Below are 27,152 nucleotides of genomic sequence, written 5' to 3'. Positions count from 1 at the left end.
AAATTCAACATAAACATATAACTCTATAGGAGTAAAGTTTTATAAAATTCACTTTTTTTTATTTGAATTCTCGGAATCCATTTATATTATGCAAATAAACGTTTTTATCGTGTGAAACATGTTTTACAAATATCATTACTTCAATTTTCATAAGTACGGTATGTATATTTTAAAACATTAACATTTATATTCTGCAAACTAAGTATGTTTTGTAAAATAACATATTTTGCAATGTTTTACTCGTAAAATATATGTAATTTACAAGATTTTTCAATAAAATATTAGTAATGTTTGTAGAAAATATTTCAAAAAATAATATATTTTGTAATATTCTAAGTTATATTTTACTTGCAAAAAATACATGTATTCCAAAAACTCCGGTGAAACAGTTGACTCTATAAATTTAACTCGTATATATAATTCTTAAATAACGTAGAATGTAGTCAAGTGAAATATTAATGATCGAAGTTTGATTACGAAGTTTAAGTATATTTCACTCATTTTAATTTCGTATCATGTGATTTACAATATCTATTTCATGTATAAATTTTTTAATTTTCGAGTACAAAATCAATTCAATTACTCTACTTTTTTTCTTGATACGGGATATCGATTAGGGTGAAAAACCAAAATACCCACCATTTAGGGGCTTAGTATCTAAAATAACATTTGGCGGGACGGATTGTCCAAATTACCGGTTGAATACGAATGTCCAACATGCGAATTTCGTTTTTTTTTTAATTTATAAAAGATACGCATGTGTGAAATGCATATTCGTTTTTTTGTTTTTAGTGAATACACAGCACACATGCGTATCCTTTACAAAAAAACTGGAGGTTGTATACGCAATAATGTAATGCGTAATCCGTCGGTATTTTGAACAGTCCGCGCGCATCTGGGTATTTTGGACAGTTGAGACTGGAAAATGGGGTATTCTGGGCATTTTTTCTATTGATTATCGAGTAAAAAACATGATTATTATGAATAGAAGCCAAAAGCTAGTAGGTTTACAATACTAGCTAGAAAAATTGATTTTACAATGGTATAGTTTCTAAACTAAAGATAAGTAGTTGAATACAGGGGAGTTTAACATTTTGCAATGCATGTAAATTGTCGATAAGTGTAAGATTAAAATACTACTAGCATAAAATGTAAAATATATACTCCTTCAGTCCCTTCCAATTGTTTACATTTTTTAGGAAGTGTGCGACACACATTTTAAGGTGCATAAAAAGTATAGTTATGTAACTTATTTTTACAATTTTCTTTTTCTCAATAAAAGTTGAATGTTTTAATTTTTATTCAAAAAAATAAAATTATAAAAAAAATTACAGAACTATACTTTATATGCACCTTAAAATATGTGTCGGACACTTTCTAAAAAATGTAAATAATTGAAAGGTACGGAGGGAATATAGGTTTGCTTTGGACGCGTGCTGAATTAAATATTCAGCCCACATCTTAATGACTTCGTGTGTTATGTGTCTAACATATTTTTTCCTCTTCAAAAATACGTTACACATTTATTTGCGTATAACTTTCTTTTGTTCCAAACGAAAAAAACATATCTTTTGTCAACATGATAAAACAAAAAATCAATTAAAATATTATATCTTCGTCCGTGAGTCTAATGCGGTCAAGTAATGTTAAAGGTCCAAAATTTGGTTTGAATCTTTTTCGGATTACATATCGAAATCTAATTATTTGATTAAATGGTTCAAGCATCTTGGAGTTTTATTCATTCTAAATATATCTTTTTTTTTGATAAATATGACTTATAATCTTATAAATGAGTATCTATTGTCATAAATTCTCGGGGTAAGTAAGGATCAAACCCAGTATCTGGGACGACAGAGGATAAACTCTTAACCAATTGAGATATCCAACCGTGCTCTTCTAAATTCATCCTTAATATGCAGTTTGGTTATAAAATTTATCTTCCAAACACATACTTTAAATCCCTAAGGTATGAAACATGTTTGATACATAATTAAATTACTAATAAAAGTATATAAAATTATTAGAAATATTATTATTTGAACTATTTAAAAATAATAACTAAAAAATATTTAAATTAACATATTTATATCACCCATTAACCAAAAATAGATATCAAGAATGATAACTTCATACTATATACGTTAACTCGATTGATTTTCACCTTATATCAGTTCATAAACCAAATAAGAACAATAATAATCTAATTTCATACTATATATGTTACTCGATTCGTGATTTTCATCTCATATCAATTCATGAACCAAATAAAAATTGTTAATGTATTTTCCTTTTCACAATAGTAATTTAGTTTGGTTTTTGCGCATATATTATATTTTAAAGTATTTTGGTTTTATAATTAAACAAAATATTTTTCTAATGTTTTTTACATTTAGTTAAAATCAAATGTTTTATTAGTCACAAGTGAGAAGTGGTCAACTATTTTCAATGCGAATTTTATTTATTTTCAAAGAATTATATTTATTATATATCATATACGGTATACCTAAGTTTGTAATTCTTGATAATTTAGTGTATTTATAATATGATATATATATATTTTGAATAATGATCATTATATAATAGAAATTATATATATATATATATTATAATATTAGTGGAACATATTTAATTCGATTCGGTAGATCACAAACTATCCCGTTAGAAAAAGAAAAATTAAATATTGGCTCATATCTTGTTTAAAACAAAATTAAATCAATAATTAAAAAATGAATATTCATATTATAATTATCCATAATATGTGATATGTTGCAATTATGATTTATTGTGGTCCTATTTTTAACCATCATAACTTTTTCACACGTTACACGGTGCACATTTTTTATTCAATTTGTAGTTTTCATGGGTATATATTTCAGTCTCAAATTTATGAATATGATATTTTCTCTTATTTTTTCAGAATGATATTTTCTCTTTTATTCTTAAAAGTTTTTGATAACTTCTTTTGGATTAAGAAAGATTTTTTCATAAATGAAGCGTTGAATCAACTTAAGAAGAATTTAATTCAAATCTACTAAAAACGAGATAGTATCGTGATTATAAATTTCGGAAATTAAAATTATTTGGTAGATATATTAATTTGTGATTTATCAGGAATTAATCAATTTAGAATTTTTTTTAACTAATTTTTGAGTAATTTATCGACGATTTTAAAAAATCGATTAAATTTAATAATCACGAATGATAAAAAAGCCAACATCCCGTTCCTTGTTTCGCATCGCATGTCTTCCCCGTTTCATGGGCCACCTTTTCGTACAAAACATTTCTACGTGCACTTCACTCTCCTCCCCTCGCGCGTGTTACTCTTCCAAAATCCACTCCCAACCACCCACGTCATCACAAAACAAAATTTAAAATCTAAAACAAAATTTAAAATCTAAATTCAAATTTCTCAACTTAGATTTATTACCAATTTATAACACCTCATCAACTTAAAAAAATTAATACTCTACCGGTCTATACTTTTCTATTCACTGGATACTTCAAAATATTTTATTTCGACAAAAGAATATATTAATTTTGTTTATTTTAATATATTTTTTGACACAATATGAGAGAGTTTTTTCAAAAATATATAAAATTTTAGAAAATATTTTCACAAATACAGTGCAATATCATATGTAACATAAAATATACTATTTACAACCTTCTTATATGTAATTTCAAATAATCTCATCCACACCCTCATATGCAATATTTATCATATTTTTAAAATAAATTTGTACTTTTACCGTATTTTAAAGTTAAATTTGAAAATATCGATATGCTTGATAAATCCCCTTATTGGGTAAATACATTTGTGTATTTGTGAAAAAATTTCGTTCAAATAAGTATTTGAAAAATGCATAACATCTGTCAGATAATTTCAAATTTTTTTATATAGCATAATTTTATATTGTTAAATTTAATAAATAAATATAATAATTTTACATTTTTACTGTATATATAATTAATATTTTTGAAAGAAAGTGCATGTATATGCTTTATAAAAGATCATGAATATGAATATATATAAAATAATAAAATAAATTCCAGTAGTCTCTTACTTGCTTTGTACTCCCAAATCTCGCCTACAAATCTCTCTCCTCCGCCGCTTTTCACCGCCGGAATTTCGCGACCGTTACAATTCCGGCGTCTCTCTCTCCTCTCTCCTCTCTCCGCACTCCAGTTTCCTATTATTCCTTCTTTTCTCTCTCTACAAATCATCTCTCTCGCTAAATCTCTCTCTCTCTTTCCCTCCCTCCCTCTCTCTCCCCTCTCTACACACTCCAATTTCTTACAAGTCCTTCACTTCTCTCTCTACGAATAATCTCTCTCTCGCTCTCTATCTATACACATATGATTGTGTTATATTGGGGAAAATTAGGGTTAAAATTACAGAAATCGAGGAAGAGATGTGAAATATGATGGTCGGTACAGTGACGACACCTAATCGGAAGGTTAATTCGAAGATTCCGGCACCGCAGAACCCTAAGAGACCGCCGTTGTTACCGTCGGAAGCCGATAACAATGGAGTTCGCCGGCCGAAATCACGTGAAGTCTCGTCGAGGTATCTATCGTCTGTTTCTTCATCTACTACTACTACTACTACATCTACTACGTCGTCGTCTAATTCATCGTATTCGTCTTCGTATTCGACTAATTCGACACCGCGGCGATTTCCATCGCCGATGGTACCGAGAAATGGAAATGTTGTGAGTACGCCGAGGTCTCAGTCGGTTGAGAGAGTTAGGAGAGTAGCGACTCCGAGGCCTGTGACGCCCGGTAGAGAGATTTCGCAGGCTGCGAAGATGCTGGTGAATTCGAAACGGAGCTTGTCGGTATCCTTTCAAGGCGATTCGGCTTTGAGAAGTGTTGGTAGGACAAAGGAGAGTCCGGTTCAAGGCGATTCGGCTTTAAGAAGTGTTGGTAGGACAAAGGAGAGTCCGGTGATGGCGAATTTGAGTAGTGTGAGGAAAGGGACTCCGGAGAGGAGGAAGGGAGGGGTTACGCCTGTGAGGGATCAGAGGGAGAATTCGAAGGCGAGTGAGAAGCGGAGATGGCCGGGGAGGTTGACGAATGAGAATATGCTGAGTAGGAGTGTGGATTTTACGAGTGAGAGGGCGAAATTGGGTGGATCTGGGAGTGTGGTTAGGGCTTTGCAGAAATCGATGCCGGATGAGAGGTTTAGTAAAGTTAGTGCGGAATCAAAATTGATGCATTTGAGAATGGGTGAAAGTGTTGATCTAGGTAGTAGTAGATCAACTGAGGAGATTTGTGATCATGTTGTTTCGGATGGTTCGAGTGTTTCTTCAGAGAATGTAGGTGGTGTACAGGAATGTGAAAGGGGAGTGCAACGTGGTATAGTTGTCCCTGCTAGGGTATGGCAGGAGACTGCTAGCCGTATTAGGCGGTTTCCTGAGCAACCAGGTTCCCCTGCACGCAAGAATTCGGGATTGAGGACTGTGGGCATGGTACCTCCTGTCCCTCCTAAGTTACATGGAACAAAGAAACTGATGATTGATAGTCCATTATCATCGCCCAGAGGAGTATCGGCTAGCAGGGGATTATCATCTCCTCTTAGAGGTGCTGTTCGGCCTGCCTCCCCAAGTAGAAGCATGGCATCTTCCAACTCATCTCCAATGAGGGGGACAAGTCCGTCTCGAGTGAGAAATGGAGTAGCAAGCACACCATTGTCTAGCTTGAGCTCCACATCTTCAATTCTCAGCTTTGCTGCTGATGCACGAAGAGGGAAGGTGGGTGAAAATCGTATAGTTGATGCACACCAGCTGAGGCTTCTATACAATCAGCAGCTGCAGTGGAGGTTTGCAAATGCTAGAGCAGATGCTGTCATGGTGGTCAAGAAAGGAATAGCTGAGGTACAGTTTGTATTTAAACTTTTAACTAAATTTTTATATATATTCTTGTCTCTGTTATAAATCAACAAAAATGTTTATGTTTGATGCATATTCCATAGCATGCTTTGGATTTGATTCTCCATCTTCAGTTGTCCAAACTATTATATTCTGCAGATAACTTGGATATATATAGCTTGTTTTTTTATATGAATGGATATTGAATTATTGATATATTGATGCAGCAATCAAATTCACTTTGTACCATTCACATTTGCTCTTTCTTCGCCTTTTGACAAGACGTTTGCTTTAATATTGTTGTGTACTTATATTCTTATATGGCTGTGACTTGAATGGAATAAAATTGGGGAGAATAGAATGAGATTTGTACCTATTTTGGAATATTATAATATTTTTTATTCCTTCATTCATTCCTTTTCAAGCAATTTTAAATATAACCCTAACTCACCATTTTTGGAAGGAATACTCCATTCCCCATCTTCCTCATTTTTCCTACAATCTTCATCATAGAAATTTTTTACTGTCTTACGTATGCTCACTATTCTTCCCTAACTCCTTTGTTCTCCATAAATTTTGTTCATAATTTTTTATTCCTTCCATTCTTTCAAATTGGACACAGCCTTAGTATTTACTTACGATCTGGAGTTATAGTTCTGAAGCTCATAACATGTACGAGTGTACAGACTCAGTTGACAATTTTGAGGAGCTGGTAATTGACCCCTTCATCTGAAAATCAGTAGTTATTGCTTTTGTTGTGTCGATAGCAGTATTTTTGTTGTGTTGATTGCGGTATTTGTGAACTAGATGAGAGAAAATAGACTATGCATCTTCTACTTGTAACTTTTTTGTGAAGGTTTAATGGATTATTTTGATTTCTCAACCAATTTTCACTCTATACGTATACCTAGGCCATCCATGAATTTGGTCGCTCGTGGGGGGCTTCCATGTTCTGTCCACATCAGTATCATCTGTATACTTGTATAATTTTAAAAAATAGCATAAATTTAATAATTGTTTAACTTTTGAAAATTATTAATCCAATAGGAAAAGATAATATTATTATACAAACTAGCAATTCTAGAATTAAGAATGATAGCAAAAGGTAATGTAAATTAACATACATCATTAATGATTGATTAAACACGGGGTATAGGACCATGATAAGTGATGTCATTGGTCTTCAAACTAAAACTACTTTTTAAATATTTATTCAAGAGCAAGTCGCATTGCCAAATTTAGTTGCAATGCTATAATTTGGAATCAATTGTAGAAAAACACAACTCTATAGGAGTTGCATAATTGGATGCAGATATGCATTAATGTGTAAATCGTAATTGGTTCTAAATTCACAACAAAGGATATATATGTGAATGTAGCCACATCTTTAGTTAACCATAAATGAGATGCAAGTTGGTGTACTTAAAATGAAACTTGGGAGAGTGTGTGAGAGAGAGAGACAGAAAATTAGTTATATTTTGAATTATTTGGTTGCAAAATGAAACTATTACTATAGTTCTAGTCCTATATTAGCAAACAAAAAATGTTTTTGGGTGCCATTTTATAGCAATGATTATATCCATTTTACATCTAGAATTGGAGTTGCTCAAAGGATGTGAACGGTTTGGTTTTATACAGTTGGAGGGTGAAAGATAAAAACCGAACCACAACTTGTGGTTTTTTTATAACTTCCGACCATAGCCAAACAATAAACTGCATAATTGCGGTTTGACTTGTGGTCAGCTGCCATACTATGATTCAAAACAATAAAATCCAAAAAAAACTAAGATGAAGATTTTTGCAATCAAAACATCCATGAAATCAGGAAGCTCTGTAACTGATATTAAAAATGCAAATGCACCATGTAAGAGAAATAGTAACAATGTACCAGAAATAATTTTTTTTTTTTGATGTATAGATAAGTTCTATTTCCAAAATAATTGGGGAGAATCGCTAGTTTCTATCTTTTCAGGAGTTTCAGTAGTCTGGTGGTAACACAAACGAAGTGGATCATATTGACTTGTGGACATAGATGTCATCTAAAAAGTGTTTTCTTTGTATCAGAAAAGCTTATATAATGCGTGGTTGACCACTGCTAGAATGCGGAATTCTGTCAAATCCAAAAGAAATGAGTTACAACTGCTACGGCAAAATCTAAAGACGCATTCCATCCTTAAAGGACAGGTAAGATTATGATTTTCTTATTTAAGCTTCTTTTGCATTATACTATTTGTAGCTTGCTTCCTTAATTTTATTCTTAAATACAAGTTGATGTTTTTCCTTGCACTGTTTTGTTATCCTTGTACATTTTAATTGTATAAAGAGTAAAGGCCTAAATTTATTAAAGAGTTTGATGTGCCTGAGGTCATCCTCAGGTAATTACTGAGGTTATAAGCATTTGAAGTGCAACAATATAAGGGTACACTTGTAATTCCACATCTGAGTGTGAATTTACAAATATAATATCGTATATTTTATATGCAAGAAACACATAACCTCATGTAAGTTTCGCGAGGTCAACCATAGATCATCTTTTTCTTATTAAACAGGAGAGTGCAGCTGATTATTAGTTTTATTGTTTACTGGCTTCAATGTCCCTTCCGCAGTGCATGAACACCTGGCTTAAATAGGACAGTGCTTTTTGTATAATTCTTAGTTTTAAAAACGATTTTATAAATATGTTGAGCTGAAATGTATTACTCTTTACAATTACAGGTGTTTTTTAGGCTTAAAAAATTTGGGTAACTGAATTAAATGCATCCATGTACTATCTTAGGTTTTTCAACAAAATTTGATTGGGATAAAAGTCTGTAGCTAAATTGAATTTGTTAGGACTGGCAAAGACATGTAAAGATAAAAAAACATTAATAGACTTTTGATTTGCAATGTTATATGTATGATACACATGTAGTGTCAAGCCAAGTTTTCTTACAGTGTGAAAATGTATAATATACCAGTAGTCTCACGAGAACCGGCCCAGACGGACTACCTTTCCTATATTTACTAGGAAAATGTGTTATCAGTATTAGAAATTTGAAAATCAAGGATTCCCGAGTGGTGACCATGGTAGTGCTAGAAGAGGTCTAGAATTTGTTCCCCCCCCCAAAACCCCAGTTATATAATATATGCCAACTACCAAAAATGAGAGATTCTTTACACGACCATCTAATGAATGCAGATGCCATGTTTGGAGAACTGGGATCTTACAGAGGAGGATCATTCTAGTTCCCTTTGTGGGGCTATTGAAGCTCTGGAGGCCGGTACTCTCCGCCTTCCCATAGTTGGTGGCGCAAAGGTATGCACTAATATGCTAAGTGATTGACATCTATGATGCATTTTTAGCTTCCCATATAAACGCTGATTTATTTTTTCCCTTCTCTGCAGGCAGATATTTACAATTTGGAAGATGCAATCTGTTCAGCAGTTGATGTAATGCAACGGATGGCATCTTCGATCTGCCATTTACAAACAAAGGTTATATATATCTATGTATATTATATTTTATTATTATTCATTGTTATAGTTGTAAAAATCATTTTGAGGCTAAAAAATAATTATTTTTTGGTAATATATTGAAGTTGACTAATCAATATATGAAAATAGGAAGAATGTAACTCACCAACTCACCATTATATGTTCAAAAGTATGCAGCAGAGAGTTTTCAGCAACCCATGAAGCTTGATTTTATATTTTGATGTCAGTGCTCCGCGTTGTCCTTCCTACTCTGATAAAATCCTAAAGTGCACCTGTTTTATGCATTTTCCATAACTTACCTTCAACCGTAGAGTTGTGGACCGTAGTTTGTATTGGAATTTTGTAGTAGAAATGCATAATATGGAGCTAAGGTTTTGTATTGTTTGAGGAGGATAGGAAAGTATCCTGTGATGATGTTACTCTTAAACCAGAAGGGTCAACATATTGCAAAAAAATTAGGAAGAGCAAAAGTAACTCATCCCACTTGGAAGTTAGACGTAGGTCGTAGATCATAATGACTCCTAGATATAACATGCAGGAGCACACCTAGTTATTCTTGTGTTGTAATAGACAAAAGGCAAGTATTCTGTCATGATTTCTTTTGTGTACTCTCTGAAATTGATGTAAATGGAGGATCACATGGTGCTTTTGAGAAGAATATTAGAGACAGAATAGCGAGACCAATCATGACCTGAGTCAAATTATGAGAAAACCTTAATTTGTGGAGTGGGAAAAATGATTCATGACAGGCTTAAAAATGCTAGAAAAGCTGATGAAGAGACTGGAGGCTTGTTGGAACCCGCAAAAAATAGAAGATTGCAAGGCTAAGGTTGCATATCTTTGGGGTTGGAATGTAACGAAATTTGTGCTACCATGTTGATATATATGCGTACAATCCATTTTTAATTTTTCCCATTCCACAATTCAAGCCAAGTTTCATTCCTCCAAATGTGCCAACATAGATGTTTATATCTTACCAGGGTTCATATCGTTTAGTCGTTTACACATTTTGTTATCTTAATTTTATATTTTATCTTCACTTTTGCCTCCTTGCATGTCCTTCATTTTGCTCTCCCCTGTAGTTTCCTTCATACTTCTTAATTCTTATCTTGTCCTACCTTTAAAGTTTTCAAAACTTTTCATGTACTTTGCTGTGTTTGTAAGTTTTAATGTGAAGGAAAGAGAAAGGATGGGGCTGAGAGTTGTGTGAGTTTTTTTTCAGACTTGTATAAAATCATTTTTTTGTCAACTTCTCTTCTCTCTAGTTCCATGTTAAAAAGTAACATAAACATCGTTAGGGTTAATGGGTATTCACTGTTACCTGTATTAATATTCTGAGAATGATTAGATTGCATGTCCTGCTAGTGTGGTATCTGCATTAGTTTATTGTAAGTAAATGTTGATGTTGCCCAGGGTCACTTTAGCATTCTTTCTAGAAGCTCAATTACTGTGAAGTGTGGTCAGAAAGCTGCAGTCCTGTTTCCCCATCTGAACTAGAGCTATATGTCAGTTTAGCCAGTACAAAGTTTTTGGTTCGTCTTGGACATGTCTTTCCATCAGGCCAAAATTGCAGCTATTTAAATCTTGCCTTGGAAGAAAATATAATTTCTTGCATACATTTAATATAGTTTGGAATTGTATCTTTTGTTTTTGTGCTGTAAGTTCTTATGCTATATTTAAGAAATTATTGCAAACATTTTTAGCTTTGGGATGATGAGCATAATCCATGTATTAAATAAAATAATGATTAATGTTATAGAATTTAGTTTCACCTCAGAAATATTTTATTAGCTATAATTAAATCCGTTGCTGTTTGTGATTAGCAGGTTGAACATGCTAACTCGTTGGCATCAGAACTCGCGAGTGTAACCTCTGATGAGCGTGCTTCACTCGATCAGTGCAGAGATTTGTTGTCTACATTGACAGCCATGCAGGTAAAAATATTTTCTTTCGTGTTTTGCAAAATAAGTTGCAATAAGTTATTTTTTCACATAATGCTTTAGTTGAATCTGGTAAGAGGAAATTAGGGGAGAAAATACCATTTATACTATTTTAGGCAACTACATGTGTCTTTAAGAATTTAACATACCATTTATATATGATGATTCAGTTATAATTAAGTGTTCAAGTATAATGAAGTTCCTTGTTCGATTTAGCTTACGTTTTACCAACTCTACTCTCTGTATATGGCTTTTGTAATTCTCTGTATATGGCTTTCAAGATGCATGATCAAATTTGAAATGAACTTCGACCCTCTATGTTCTTTTTTGTGTGCGCGCGTGCGATTGATAGGATTCTTCTGTTACTAAGTTAGGTTTATGAATGTCCATAGGAAAGTTAGGTTTATGCTTGCGCTCTGCATTGTGATTAATTTTTGGTGAAAAGTAGTCTGCAATCTAAAATTTTAAATTTGTTGGAGACATCTAAGCTAGAAAACAAACTGATTAACATAATGTAGATTCTGAGTGTCTTTAATACCTCCCCCCTCTCCACCTCCTCTCCCCTCCTTGGTTTAAACACCCAGTCTGAAGCGCAATCATCAGACTTCAAAATGTGGTTTGATTCTAGTTTTAGAAGAGTGCTCGTCTGATTGTTAAAAGATGACTTAGAAAGGTTTACCGTACTACTTAGCTAACTACACTAACTCCTTCCTGTATTGAACAGGTGAAAGATTGCAGCCTGAGAACGCATATACTTCAACTAAAAGGAGTTCCCTAAACCTTTACAGGAGAGATGTAATGACTACTTACTCGAAGTTCTAACATCACGTCAGATTCCTTTATTTCCCGAGCCATTGAATCAACACAAGCCAAGATACTCGACGTCAAATAGTTTTGGTTTTTTGGTAGTTAATTACTGATTGCTGCTGGATCAAAAGGCAAGGGTCGTATACAGTAAGTACTCTGTATCGATAGATGGTAGGAAAGCTGTCTTGTGATTATGTATCAGATTGCACAAGTATGTGCTTCATAGGTTCCAAAAAATGTGTATATATCTGTATGTTTGGGATTTCAACCCTAGTATCACCTGTGTCTACAAGCTAATCTTGATCTAATTTTATCAAATTAAAATTTCTTAGCAACCGACTTTTATCTATATTTTGAAAACAACAATGGTCAGAAGAAATATTAGTTAGAATGAATTTCGGTATACTTGACATGCTGGGTATACAGAATGAAGAGGAATATATGCAAAGTTGTTCAAATTTGTACCAAAATAGTTACAAAATGATGTAACACTGTCGAAATCGAATTCGTGGGCGCATAAATGTGCGTCATATTATTATTAGGAAAGTTATATAACATTTGGGAACAATTTGTATAACAATACTTGTGCCATATTATTATTAGGAAAGTTATAAAACATTTGGGAACAATCTTTATAATAATAATTGGGGCTCTAGCATTTTCCTTTTGTACGTGAAATGAGATCGAATTTGGATTATATAAATTAGGGGATAATCGAATTTAGGTTTTATATATAAAAATATTTTTGATATTATAATAATATTATTCTTGAATCTGTTTGTGCATCAAAATCCATCCGCTAAAATAATTTAGAATCATTCATTTCTTTTTTCCGTACTTTTTTTTTCAATTCCATCCCGTTTACAGTATTGCTTTAAGATGTTGGTTTCCGAGTCTGTCGAACGCTTTCAGTTTCTTGATATGCTAATTATTACTCCCTCCGATCCAATTTATCTGTCGAACTTTTGATAATCAAATTGATTCAACTTTGATCATAAATATAAACTCATTATTTTTATTATTTTAAAAACTGAAAAATATATATTAAAATAAATTGAACATACTTTCTAATGATATAATTTTTATAAATATTTTGATAATATAATATGTGCAATTTTCAGTCAAAGTTGGGTCAATTTAACCGCAAAAAGTCAAATATGACAGATAAATGGGTACGAGGAGTAGTTAAATAAAAAACAGAACCTCTCAAATTGTCAAAGTTGATCTCGGTTGGCATGTTGATGATTTCTTTCTCTTCCCATAGTGGCTCTCATTCATATAAATTTAAAAAAACATTATAATTTATTTTTGCTCGTTATTATAACTCGATGTTGACCGATTATGCAGTATAAAAATACTATATTTGTTGACGTACACTAAACTATTATTTTTGTAATGCATGCTTTCCAAAACACTATATTTAACTCACTGCCAATCCAACAAATAATATAATCAACCAATTGTCTCCAAAATTATGTTACAAATAAACTATAAATTATTATTATTTAATAATTATAAAAATTTAATAGTTTAGACTTCATATACCTCTTCCCCTCTCCATATTTTATATATAATATATACAGATAATAATTCATTTTTAAGTCAACAAAAAAATAAATTATGTTGGAGGCATCATATATGACTAGGTCTTTAATGTCTCCACTTTTAATTATTTTTATATGACAATGGAATTTGAAAAACCAATGCCATGAGTTATATATTTCTGTTCCGTCAAAATATTAAATATCTCATGCATGTGTCATGAGTGCCAATAATTTTAATTCTCTAACTAAATTTGAAATATTTGCTAGTCTATGATCTATGTGATGTTATTTTTATTATTATACATCGTAAATGATATTTTAATATGTTATTATTGATATAGTACTCAAATTTACATCTCTTACGATATTAAATTCTAGGATCACTAATATATATCTATTAAAATCCATACGGTTGGATCGTTATAAAATATTTTTAAAATAATCAAAAACATGAAAAAATGACAAAAATAGCCGATTTTTGAAAAAATTTAACAAAAATAGTCATTCTGAAAAAAGTGGCCAATTTTGGCCGATTGAATACTCCACTGTCAGTTGGGTATCCCAATTTGTATAAGATACTCCACTGGTAGTTGGGTATTTCATATATGGGATACTCCACTGCCAGTTGGGTATCTTGTATAAAGTGGATACTCCACTGACACTGACAGTTGGGTATCCAATCGGCTAAAGTTGGCCAACTTTTCAGAAATTGGTTATTTTTGTCAATTTTATGTAAAAATAAGCTAAATTTGTCCTTCACCCCAAAAACACCAATTCAGGAATAAACACTAGTTAGATGCACAAGTCAAACTGATACTTGAAATGACAAACCAAATAAATTTATTTTGATAGAAATTTTGGTTATATCACTAATATATATCTATTGAAATCCATATGGTTGGATCGTTGAAAAATATTTTTAAAATAATCGAAATATCAATTCAGGATTAAATACTAGTTAGTTGTACAAGTCAAACTGATGCTTGACTGTTAAAATGACAAACCAAATAAAATTATTTTGATATGAAATTTTGGTTATATCACTTATATACATATATCTATTGACATCCATACGGTTGGATCTTGGAAAAATATTTTTAAAATAATCGAAACATCAATTCAGGATTAAACACTAGTTAGCTGTACTATGATTCAAAATTTACATCTCTTACAATATTAAATTCTAGGATATTATATCACTACAAGAAAAACGGGTTATTTTCACGGGACAAAATCCGTGGTATATTTCAAATTTAGTTCGACGGATATTTAATATTACGGATTTCAGTTGTAAAACTTAATCTCACGGATGTAATTGCAACGGATGTTTTAATCGACAGAATTCGGTAGAATTAAAATTCCCGTGAAAAAATACCGCTTTTTCTTGTAGTGTATCTAACATTTTTACTCATTTTAATTTTATATATTTAACTGTTGTGAACTGAATAATCGAATTATGAAATGACTAGACTAGAATTTTTAATATTTCAGCTTTAACGTAAAATCCTCTTTATCATCAAGTATTATTTAATCACAAACCATGCATATTTTTAGGTTCGATTTTTGGGCCTGGGGAATTCTTTCCACACTCCAGGTGAACCACAGTTGTAGTTTTACAGCTTACGGAGTTGCGTGAGCCCGTAAAATTTACTCAATGCGCACCCGCGTCCGAAGGGTAGCGGCTGCGGGTTAGCTACGATAAAAAAATAAATAAATACATTTTGACTAATATTGCAACTAAAATCTTAATATATACAATAAAACCTCTATCATTTTTATCAAATTTGATAGCAAAAAATGTTTGTATTCTTCTAGTACAACCTAATTATCTCCCCAACTTTTAATCTTGTACTAGGTGAGTTCATATAAACATAAATAGTACTACTGGTATACTTGTTGAATTATTTTATTTAATTAATTAAGAAATAAAAAGGAATAAGAAGTTGAAAACGTGTGCTCATATATTGTACGTACTCTACGTGTCCTTTGGTAGTTTCAAGTAGCTGTCAGTTAATTAGTTCATCTGATCAGAACTCTTGTTTATGCTCAAGAGCTGCAAAAGACTCGGAAGCCCTAACCCTAGCAACTCTATGTGAAGTCTCGTAAAATTATTTATTTAATTATTTAAACCCCCAACAAAATCTAATAATTTAGAACTGGTGATCCCTTGTTGTCCCCAATATTCCATCAATGAAATTTCAGCGCTGTAGGTTTTTTAGTTTCAGCAATGGTGATCGTGCCATGGGCGGTGTTGCATTCGGGATTTTAAACACATCAGACACTATATTTTATTGCATGTTTTTATATTGTTAGAAATGAATTAAACTCTTGAACACAATCACATATATACTTATCTATACTTATCTTTAGAAGTAATTCGGATGCGCGCCATTTTATAGAAAAATGTAAATTACTTATCCAGTAATAAAACTAATTAGTTATCCATTAATAATTTTTTTAAATCAAGTGTATCTATTTTTTTGTCAAAAAATCAAATGCATCTTAATAATATATAATCAACACATGTTTATATATGTCATTCGATGATTTTGACATTCGAAATTCGAAGGGGATACCTAATTTATGAAGCGGTTGAGTTTTCAGGAGAATACAAAAGATAATCAATATAAGTGTTTTGATCTGCATAATAAGTTTTTTGTTGAATATATATATTTTTTTATCGTAGGTAACCCGCAGCCGCTACCCTTCGGGTGCGCAATGTGTAAACCCTACGGGCTCATGCAATAGCCTGCAAATCACGTGAACCAAGATAAACCGAATTTAAGCGACACACTCTGACTCAGGAAGCATAATCATAAATTCTCCTCCCATGGATTCGAACATGTAACCAAGAGGATACTTTTCCTCTTTTTAAGTAGGTATTATGACGCAGTTTGTTATTCGCGTATGCCTATCTCATTAACTTATATAATTTTATTAACAAGTTAATTTGAACTTATCATCCAAAAAAAAAGAAAATTTAAGTCATTAATTTGCTAATAAACATTATTAATTAATTTACTTTTACACTACATTGATCATCAGTCTTGAGTAAAAGTTTTAAATTTTATTTGAGATTGGGCAAGTATTCTAAATCATGTACTAGTTAATTAATTAATTAAATTATATACTCCATTTAATATAACATAAGCTAGTCATATTCAGACGCGTAGGGATCTTAACCTTAAGAATCGGCGCAATCTATGGTGTGTTTCTGGTAGTTGGGATGGTTAATTAGTTCATGTAATCTGAATCCCATTCACTACAAGAAAATAAGGCTAAATACAACCGCACAAATACAACCGGTTTTGAACCGGTTGTATTTAGCCGTTTTTTTTAAGTGCATTACTGCACATGGCTTCCAGATCCACTACTTTCAGGGTTTACTTTTAGTTTCGATGGATCTTCATCGATTTATCTTAAAACCAAGATATCAACAGCTGTGCAACAATATTGGTGCTAGCTAGCTCATAGATATTATTCTCATTAGAGGAAGACTTACTATTATTACTTACTGATATTACTAAATCATTCGTGTCAAGATAAAGATTTTACTAGTATAGTAGTAAATCATGCATTGCCGATTACAAATTCATAACAAAAGAAAAAAAGAAAAAAGAAGTAACTAATTATGAATACAATGTGTGCTAGGAAGCAAGAATAGGAAGCAAGAACACGCATTGCGAGAGTACGAGTGCGTAATGCGTGGATATAAGAATTCGACAAATATAGTAGTACGGGGATATGAGTGTGGGGACACAGGAAAAATAAACGAAAAGTCATATTTATTTCATGTTAATCATAATAAAACCAGTAAACAAAACCGAAAATTGCATTAAAAATGAATTAAATGTATTAGGGTAAGCAGAAAACCGCACAAACCCGCACAAACCGCAAAACCCGCCCGCACCGCACCAAACCACACCGCAAAACGCGGTTTTTAATTTTCGTGTTGCGGTTTGAATTTTTAATAAACCGCGCGGTGCGGTGCGGGTTGTAGTTTTATATATATATATATAATATATTAAATATTGCGGTACGGTGCGGTTTGAACCGCATTTCAGAAATATAAGTGTATGTATATATATATATACATACACTTATATTCCTATCGGGTAACATAAACAACCATTTTATATTCTTAGTTAAACTGAATTTCACCACATGGTCATATCATCCTTATTGAGTTAGAATTATATGTTAAATTCATTAAGGAATTCAAATGGACCACACGATCTTCTGTCAAATAAAAAAGAGACTACACAATCTCTTGTTTGTATTTCTTCACTAGGAAAACCAAAATCCAAGTATTTATACTAGTGAACAAAGATGTTGCATTCTGATTGACTAAAACTATTTTCGGAAATTTGATTAAATTTAAGTTTTGTATTTATTTAATTTTTTTGAACTTGTAAAGTATAAACCACAGTGAACCGAACGACACCGCACCACATTTTCGTGGTGTGGTTTATGCGATTTTCGAGGGTACGCGGTGCAGTTGCGGTTTGGAAATTTGAGCAAACCGCATGTGCGGTTTGAGGAAAAAACCGCACCGCCCGCACCGCGCTCACCCCTAAAATGTATCATTTATTAATTTAAAACATAAAATTACAAGTAAAATCTTATATTTTATGCAGAATTGAATATGATAATTATTACTTTTGTAGTAACTAAACAAACATTAATACTTAATTTTGTGAATTTAATTTGCTAAAATAGATTTTGACTCAATTTTTGAAGATAAAATTTCTTATTAGTATGGCGAAAGAATTTGCATATCTTATATCGGAATACATGTATTCAAATATCCGATACGGGTGCTCGGCATGCGACCGATATTTTCATACTTCTTAGAATGTGGTTGCGTGCACATTTTCATGGTAAGTACGATATGTGTGTTTATTTGCGTGATTTGCAGAATATATTAAATCACAATTAACTTAATGGCTAGCCAACTAATTATAAAAAGGATGACTTAAGAAGATGAGACTAGAGTGATAAAATGCTTGTCCCCGTAGCGGTCCAGTTATTGAGAAGATGATCGTGATATGAGTGCTTCGGCTTATGATCATGTCCCCGTGGCGGTCTAGTTATTAGGGAATGCGTGTTAGTTAGCGTTAATATATCTGATATGGATGTTTGTAAGATAATCCAAATTATGTTTGTAAACTGAATTTGGGTTTTTGGATGTTTGTACGTATAAGTTTGCGTATGATACTCTAGATTTTTGCTTGTGAACGAGTACGGATTTACGGTCACATTAATATTATTTTAGTATTTTGACTTGTAGTGTTAATTATATATGTTGGTAGTGCTTGGTTACATAATTGAAAGGCCGGTTTAGAATTTAATTTGGAAGCCAAAAATGGCTGAAAATTAAAAGGTCAGAATAAATGATTTTCTAAAAATACAAACTTACGACGACTGTTCATAACATTTTTCGTCGTAATTTATTTTTTTTAAAAACCAAATACGATATTTTTATTGTTGGAAGTTAACAACTCACGACGTATAATTTCGTCGTAACATATGCTCAAATTTATTACTGGTGGGTCCCACATCATAACATCCGACGATATTTCTGTCGGAAGTTAACAACATACGACGCAATATTCCGTCGTAAGTTTTTATTATTATTTAATTTCGGAAGTGGGTCCCAGTGTTTTAACTTACGACGCATTATAAATTTGTGACGAAATTTCGAACTTTATGCCCCGTTTTATTGTAGTGATGAGCGGAGCAGCGTTAGGTTAATTAGGTTAATGGGGGGGACATGAGAACCAGCTGTAAGCTTACCTTGTCGATCGTGATCATTTTTTTGAGTTTCTTTTTTATGTTGCCGTCGTCAGACTCATCACCACGATGTGAAAGCCGGCCTTGTGATCCATTAGTTTTTACGAGCGGGGTCAAAATTACTCATGACTCATGAGGTATATAGTTTAAAAGTAATTTTATATCTATTTTTTTATTAAAAAGATATTTTATTTGACCCGATTTTGACAATTAGCTGTAAACTATATTCGTTGAATTACATATTTAGCTAATTATCTGATTGAGTAAGGTGTTGTGAATAACGTGAATTTTGAATAATATTTTTTGATAAATAAGTATTTTAATTATATATACATTTTTTTTATTAAAAAAAATACTACTGTTACCAAATACTACTGTTAGACTGTTTATTTGATCAAATCTCTAACTTAGTTCAAAATAAGCTATTTTTTGACCATAAAACTAACTTGCAAATAGGGCCATGAATCATTAATCTACATTATAAATATAAAAAAACAAATAGATAACAAACTGCATCATAAAATCATCGCGTTAAACAAAAAAATTTAACTATCAAAATAAGCTATGCAAATACTAGGCGGGGGCAAAATACATATTCACTGTATTATGATCAAAATTAGAGCGGACAATTTGATACACGACACCTCAACACGATACGAAATGACACGAAAAATATGGATATGGGTTTTAATTTTTGGTACACGAAACACGAATGTACACGAACACGAAATTACACGATAGATTTAGTGTTGGATATAAGTTTCGATTTAGGTACACGAAATTACACGAGATAAATATATTTATAAATTAATATATATAACACATGCATATATTCATGTATATAATATAAATATAATATAAATATTTACAAGTCTTTATAGAATACTATGTAAAAAATATATATATTTATATATACACTCTCCATATTTCATTAAATTATACATTAAAATAGATTTTTTTATATATTATATGTATATATTATATTAATTTTTTATGTAATATACACGGAAAGTACACAACACGATTCAAATCGGATATGAGTTTCACATATGGGTACACGAAATCATTTCGAGTCGGATATAGGTTTCAACATCAAATCTCATCAAAAACATTATTTTTTAAATTTTATATATCAAAACATATACATATTAAAAATATTACCAAACAGTCATCTGATTTTTCACACAACACTTTTTTCACCAGCACTTTTCTTAAAAGCATAACAATTTTTAACAGTAATCCCAAACAGAGCCTAAATCCTACCCAAATTAGAATTAGTACTATGCATAGCAGTTGTGTGAGGTTCGTAATAGATCATTTCTTTTTCTTTTTTGCTAATTAAATTAGATCATTTATCTTCATTGCGATCTCTAACTATATAAGAATTCTTAATTAAAAATATAGAATGAGTTTTATATACTAACATATACGCGTGTCGGATGAGCGTGACAGAGGAAAAGCTTCCCACGTTCTCTCGATTCTCTTAGTACTTCAATTTGTCTCCTCTTCAAATAAGTCTTACGTACCTAATTATAATTATAGTTCCCTTTTCAATTAAGTCCAAACATCAACTTAATATTATTGCTTAGCCATGTCCAGGTGATCGAGATAATGACAGTTAAGTATTACTATATTTTTTAATTAAGGTCATAGAATAGTGAAATGAAATGTATATAAAATGTTACTCCCTCTGTCCCCCTAGGTTGTATATATTGGGGGACGGAGCTCGACACATATTTTAATACTCCTCTAACACTACAAGAAAAAAGGCTAAAAGTTACCGGTCAAAAATCGGTTGCTTTTAGCTATAAACGGCCGTAATCGGTGGATTTTGTTATAAAATCCACCGTTCCCTGTCGGTGGCTTGTAACCTGGTCGAAATTGTGTTCAGCGGTGGAATTTATATAAAAGCGACCACATTTTTGATGGCTTTTATTTCAGGTCAACTTTCCAGTTTTTCCCTTCAATATTTTGGTGAAAATTTGAACCTCCCGCTCTTAATTTTAGTTGAAATTTAAACTTCCCGCTTTTAGACTAAAGACACCAAAGTCGGTGGTTTTTATATGGTCAAATATTTAACCAAAAATGGCTTCCCGTTTTTGGTGGAATTTATTGTTGGTCGCTTTTGTTTGGCCGTTTTTACTCTTTTTTCTTGTAGTGTAAAGTATAATTCTGTAAATAGTTTTTAATTTTTTTCTTTCTGAATAAAAATTGATGTTTGAATTTTAATATAAAAAAAAGAAAAATTAAAAAATAAATTATACAGATATATTTTATATTTATCCTAAAGTGTGTCAAGTATTGAAAAAAACTGTATATAATTGAATGTGACATATGAGTATATTTTTATTTTAATGTTAATGTTAATGCATGAAATGGTCTTGTATGAGTTGTTTGTTGCCTGGTGTTGGCCCCACATATTGGACTCGTTAGTTTTGAAACAGAGAATCAAGAACAATAATTAGGTATTAACAATTCGAATATACAACTCTAAGTCATACTCCTCCAATTCTTTATACTTTTCGTCTGACAGTTCAATTCTTTATAATGTAGTACTTGTTTTCACTATAAATACAGGACCTCCAATAAATCTCATTTTAAGTCAATTGTATCAAAGCTTCTCTTTGCACTATTACTTCTACAGCATTTTCAAGAACTTCCTAGCTTTCTTTAAAGTTATATCAACAATACTGTTCATTGAGAATTATCCGTTTTTCTTGTAGTGAATGGAGTCCGTTGGAGTTTCGCTTAAAGACGAGTGGGAGTATAATTCTTTGTCGAAAATGTTCTCGAATGACGAAGAAGAAGCCGACTGCATGCTGCATTTCTTGCAAAATTTTGGTACTCCATCAGATTTTTTAGCCACTGGTGAAGCTACTCATGGAAATGTAGCAATGTATGAAGAGGAAGCACGTTATTATAATTCTTCAGAAAACCCTAACCCTAATTTTTATCTTTCTCCAGAAATAACAGCTGATAGCAGCACTAGTGCTAGTAATTACAGTACTAGTGTTTGTTTTGATCCTAATCATTTTTCCAACTTCAATTATTTGACTCCGCTAACGATGAATGAGATGATCCCTCACGAGTTTTTCGATCCTGCAATTAGTGATCATGAACAAAATCTTAACCTGAATGCGCTAGGCAATGGCATGCATGATAATGCAGATGGCCGTAGTATAAGTACTGATTTAGTCATCAAGAGGAAGTTTGAAGAGCAGCAACAATCTGAAGCTGTCAAAAATAACACAAATCCCAAGAAAAAATCTCGGATTCCAAGAGATGTAAGTACAACACTGTCAAATAAGATTATTACTCCCTTTATCCCAATTTATCTGTTTTGTCTGAGTGTTTCACTTTTTGTGATCAAATTGATTCAACTCTAACCGTAAATTATCATTATCTCATTATTCTGATTACTAACTTATATGCAGACACCGAAAAGTAAGAAGAATGCACAAGGTAAGAAGAATCAGCAGCAACTAGTTCAAATCAACAAGAATGATGAAGAGAGTCCAAATGTGCTTATTAGCTCGGGTAGTAGTTGCATCTCGGAGGATGATTCCAATGGTTCTCAAGAACCTAATGGAGGATCGGACACGAAAGACTCTGTTGCTCTTAACTCAAGCGGCAAAGCCAGAGCTGGAAGAGGGGCTGCAACTGACCCTCAGAGCCTTTATGCAAGGGTACTTAAATGGAAATTAATCTAAAGTCAAAGTATGATTAATTAATCAAATGCAAATTGAATTGATGGTGTATTTCTGAACTGATTTGCAGAAAAGAAGAGAGAGAATCAATGAGAGATTGAAAACTCTACAACACCTTGTTCCTAATGGCACAAAGGTTGACATTAGCACTATGCTTGAAGAAGCAGTCCAGTATGTTAAGTTTTTGCAGCTCCAAATTAAGGTATGAACTTCAAAATTGAATAGAGATTCTTCCCTAATACTCCCTCCGTCCTATTGGGATATATACATTTGATATGGGCACGAGGTTAAGAAAAAAATGGAATGATTTTAAGATAAGTAAGAAAAGTGGGTAAAGTAATGGGAACAATCAATATTTAAATTTTAAATATTTAAATTAGTGTAGTGGAATAAAACATTGGATGTAAGTAAATGTAGTTAATTTTTAGATTATAAAACTTTTACTATTTTAGGTAAGTTTTGAACTGTACAGAATTAAACGAGATATCTCAAAAAGGAAAATGTATAGAGATAAATTGGAAGAGAGTATCTAAATTTAAATATATTTTTAATGCTGGAAGGATATTCAGAACTAGCAATATTAAATTTTGTTAACTCCGAACATTTTGAAATCCTGATTCCGCACGTAACAGATGACTAAATACATATTTGTTATTGGCTTGCAGTTGCTGAGTTCTGATGAAACATGGATGTATGCACCAATTGCTTACAATGGGCTGGATATGGGCCTCTACCAGAACATTTCTCCATGATCTTCAATTATGTGGATGCCAATTCCTTTAGTACTTGATTATTAATTTGTAAACCAATAAGATATTCATGTTGGAAATTTAATTAAACAAGAGAGAGCTATAAAGAATAAAAAAAAAGTGATTATTATTCTTTCATGACTTGTGATGGTCATTAGTCAACATATATTAATTAGTGTAAAATTCAAGTAATATAAATTTCTATGTTGGAGTTTATATGTTTTGGGCCTAGTAATGTTTTGGATAATTGTTGTCTGGCAAGCCTGCGGCAATATTACATTTATGACAATAATAATATCGTTCAAATAAAAATTGTGGTTGACATAAAATTCGAGTACTTTTGTACTTCCACACACACCATATATATATACGCGTATGTGTTGGTATATTTCACATAATATTCATCATTCTCTAAATTTTATATGGTGAATAACACGTAATTCGATGAATATTTAATATCGGAGTACGAAACACAAGCACGAAAGTATACGAACATGAAAAATATATATTATTGTCGGATTTGATCTTTCGATATAAGTAAATATGTAACGAAAGCATATGTTAAATAGATAAATAAATAATTTTAAATATATATATATTATTTATAAAATAACGGATATAAATCACTTATCTATCTATACAAAGTAAGATCAAGCGGTCGACACATGAATTTTCAGTCTTGAATTTTTATTTTGATTTTGAGCAATTTGTATTTAATTGTGTTCGTAAGATGTTATTTTCGTGAACATTTCCACTCCTTTATGTATTTACACATTTTCCCCCCTTTAAGATCATTCTAATTAGTTAATGCATTTTTTAATAAAAAAAATTTCATATATAATATATGTAATCCGTATACTTTTCCGGCACACACGAAAATATTTATCTTCGACGGTGTCAAACAAACAGTGCACGAATATATTAAAAATTTGTAACATCATATTATGAAAATATACGAAACTATTGTACACGACACCATGATTCGGGTCACTGTAAGCAACTAAGCATCTCCATTGATAAACAACATATATACATGGACTTGAATAAAACACAAATACTGAGATATTGTAAATGAGAAATGGTAGGGTAAAATGGAAGGAAGAAATCGAAGGCAGCCCACCCCCACACCCCACCATGTGAAGCACTGGGGGCACAGAGTTATGGGAAATAGCAAAACAAGGGGAGTTAAACTGAAATGAAAAGAAGCAGCAGCAGCTAGAGATATGGTCAAGTCCAAATGGCAGTCAAAGCATTGGGAAACACAACCCCACCCCAGGAATCAGAATCACCATCAATTCTTTAGTTTATCATTGCCCCTTGCAGCCTGCAAACCCCAGGAGAGGGGTAGTATTATTATCATTATTAGTAGAAGGTAGCTAGCTAGCTGCTGCCTGTGCCTAGCACTTGCCTTTTTTGCTGAAATATATGCTCACTGGAGTTTGTAATGGACCTATAAGTGTATGTGCTTATATATCTGCCCTACCTCCTAGTCTAATTTTTGTGAATTTCTGTGGGCTACGAAATTATAGGAGCCTATGTTTTCATGGTCCCTAGATTGGACCTCCGTTAGGGTTGTAAACGAACCGAGCTATTCGTTAAGCTCGTCTGGTTCGAGCTCGATAAACTCGTCTGATAAGTTTATCGAACTCGAATTCGAACAACATTTCTTGTTCGATAATCTTAACGATCTGAACCGAACTTTTAAGGTGTTCGACTCGAGTTCGGTTCGTGTTCGGTTCAAGGTCGGTTCATTCATAAAGCTCGAGTTCGGTTTGAAAAAAATAGTATATTTATAATATTATATGCATAAATAATATATATTAATTATATTTATAGTTATTTTAAATAAATATTTTATTTGTGAAAAATATATAATTAATAGTTTGATACAATTTTTTACCTAAAATAAGATTTAAAATTATATTTTAAAAAAAATACAAATGAAGTTCGCGAACAGTTTGTATTCGTTCGTGTTCGGTTCGGCTCGATATGTTCGCGAACAGTTCGTGTTCAGTTCGAAGATTACCGAACTCGAGTTCGAACAAGAAATTTTGTCCGATAAGTTTATCGAACATTATTCGGTTCGTTAAGATTTTGTCTGAATTCGTTAAAAATTCGTCCGAGTTCGGTTCGTTTACAACTCTAACTCTATCCATAACTGTATATGCATAGTGGACATATTTAAAGACGGAAATCGGAATTAGTACATAAAAATAATTTATAATAGGAAATTGAAACATAGCGGACTTATTGTCTTTAAAACGGATGTCGAAATTAATATGTAAAAGTGTTTTATAATAATTAATAATTATATATAATTAGTTTGCTTACCGCCAATATGCTAAAATTTAAAATACAGAGAGAGAATCACGGTAAAGACAACTATGAATTTCCGCAAAGAAAATCATCTATATATAAAAACATTTATTCAAAGAATACATAAAAAATAACAACAAATACCTGACAAAAAAAAGTTAATAACAACAAATAATCGATGACAGGGACATATGTTTGTGGACAAATAGACAACATAAAATGTAGCGAAATAGGTTATTCTTTTAATATGTTTTAATAGAGAAAAAATGACAAAAATACCTTTTTTTTAGAGTTCGTGACAAAAATACCTCTTTTTAAAATTTTGGCCAAAAATACCCGTCTAATATGCATTTTTTAGTTGGGTATACTAATACCCATTTTTAAAATGGGTAATTCGTATTAAAATAAATTGAAAAAAAATAAATAAATAAATAAAAAATAAGATACGCATTCACAAAATGCGTATCACCCATTTGATTCTGGTGATACGACATGCGTATCACATGTTCTTCTCTTTTTCTTTTTTTTTTTTATGTAATACCCATTTTTCAGATGCGTAATAGATTTACCCATTTCTAAAATGCGTATTAGAAGGGTTTTTTTTGGCCATAAACTCCAAAAAGTGGTATTCTTGTTAAAACTTCTAAAAAAAGGTATTTTTGGCCATCACCCTTTAATAGACAACATATTTTAATATGTTTTGACCGATAATTAGTTAGAAATTTATTTTTTTTAATTTTTTTGTAAATTAAAATATCCTAAATTTTTTTCGAAATTAGTTATAAAATGACGTGAAAAATAATTATTTACGTAAAGTCCCATATTATTATTATAAAAGTTACCAATTATATTATTATTGAGAAAAAATTGTAATAACTTTTTGGGCATCTAACATTTTAATTAAGTAGTATATAACTTTTATTGAGCACATAACTCAATTAATAAGGAATTA

At 31.7% G+C, this 27,152-nt stretch overlaps 2 protein-coding genes across 5 annotated transcripts; both read left to right on the top strand.

Moving 5' to 3' along the window:
- Positions 1 to 4,046: 4,046 nt before the first annotated feature.
- On the top strand, positions 4,047 to 12,422 carry LOC141711405 (QWRF motif-containing protein 2-like). 4 transcript variants are annotated; one of them, XM_074513832.1, is made up of 6 exons: positions 4,048 to 5,876; positions 7,935 to 8,054; positions 9,049 to 9,165; positions 9,255 to 9,344; positions 11,171 to 11,278; positions 12,009 to 12,422. In XM_074513832.1, exons 1-6 carry the CDS (start codon positions 4,422 to 4,424, stop codon positions 12,060 to 12,062), a joined length of 1,944 nt encoding a protein of 647 aa, XP_074369933.1. In that variant the 5' UTR covers positions 4,048 to 4,421; the 3' UTR covers positions 12,063 to 12,422. The 4 variants fall into 4 exon arrangements, with proteins under 4 accessions (XP_074369934.1, XP_074369935.1, XP_074369933.1 ...); XM_074513831.1 differs by having other exon boundaries at positions 11,168 to 11,278; XM_074513833.1 differs by lacking the exon at positions 12,009 to 12,422 and having other exon boundaries at positions 4,047 to 5,876; positions 9,259 to 9,344.
- Positions 12,423 to 22,154: 9,732 nt separating this feature from the next.
- LOC141711257 (uncharacterized) lies at positions 22,155 to 23,887 on the top strand. Its single transcript, XM_074513659.1, has 4 exons — positions 22,155 to 22,712; positions 22,863 to 23,114; positions 23,206 to 23,337; positions 23,801 to 23,887. The coding sequence occupies exons 1-4, from the start codon at positions 22,155 to 22,157 to the stop codon at positions 23,885 to 23,887; spliced, it is 1,029 nt and encodes a 342-aa protein (XP_074369760.1).
- Positions 23,888 to 27,152: the final 3,265 nt, after the last annotated feature.

Source organism: Apium graveolens, chromosome 3 (assembly GCF_009905375.1).
Source record: "Apium graveolens cultivar Ventura chromosome 3, ASM990537v1, whole genome shotgun sequence".
Classification (NCBI taxonomy): Eukaryota; Viridiplantae; Streptophyta; class Magnoliopsida; order Apiales; family Apiaceae; genus Apium; species Apium graveolens.
Note: the sequence above shows the minus strand (reverse complement) of the source record. Positions and strands in the feature narration are given on the sequence as shown.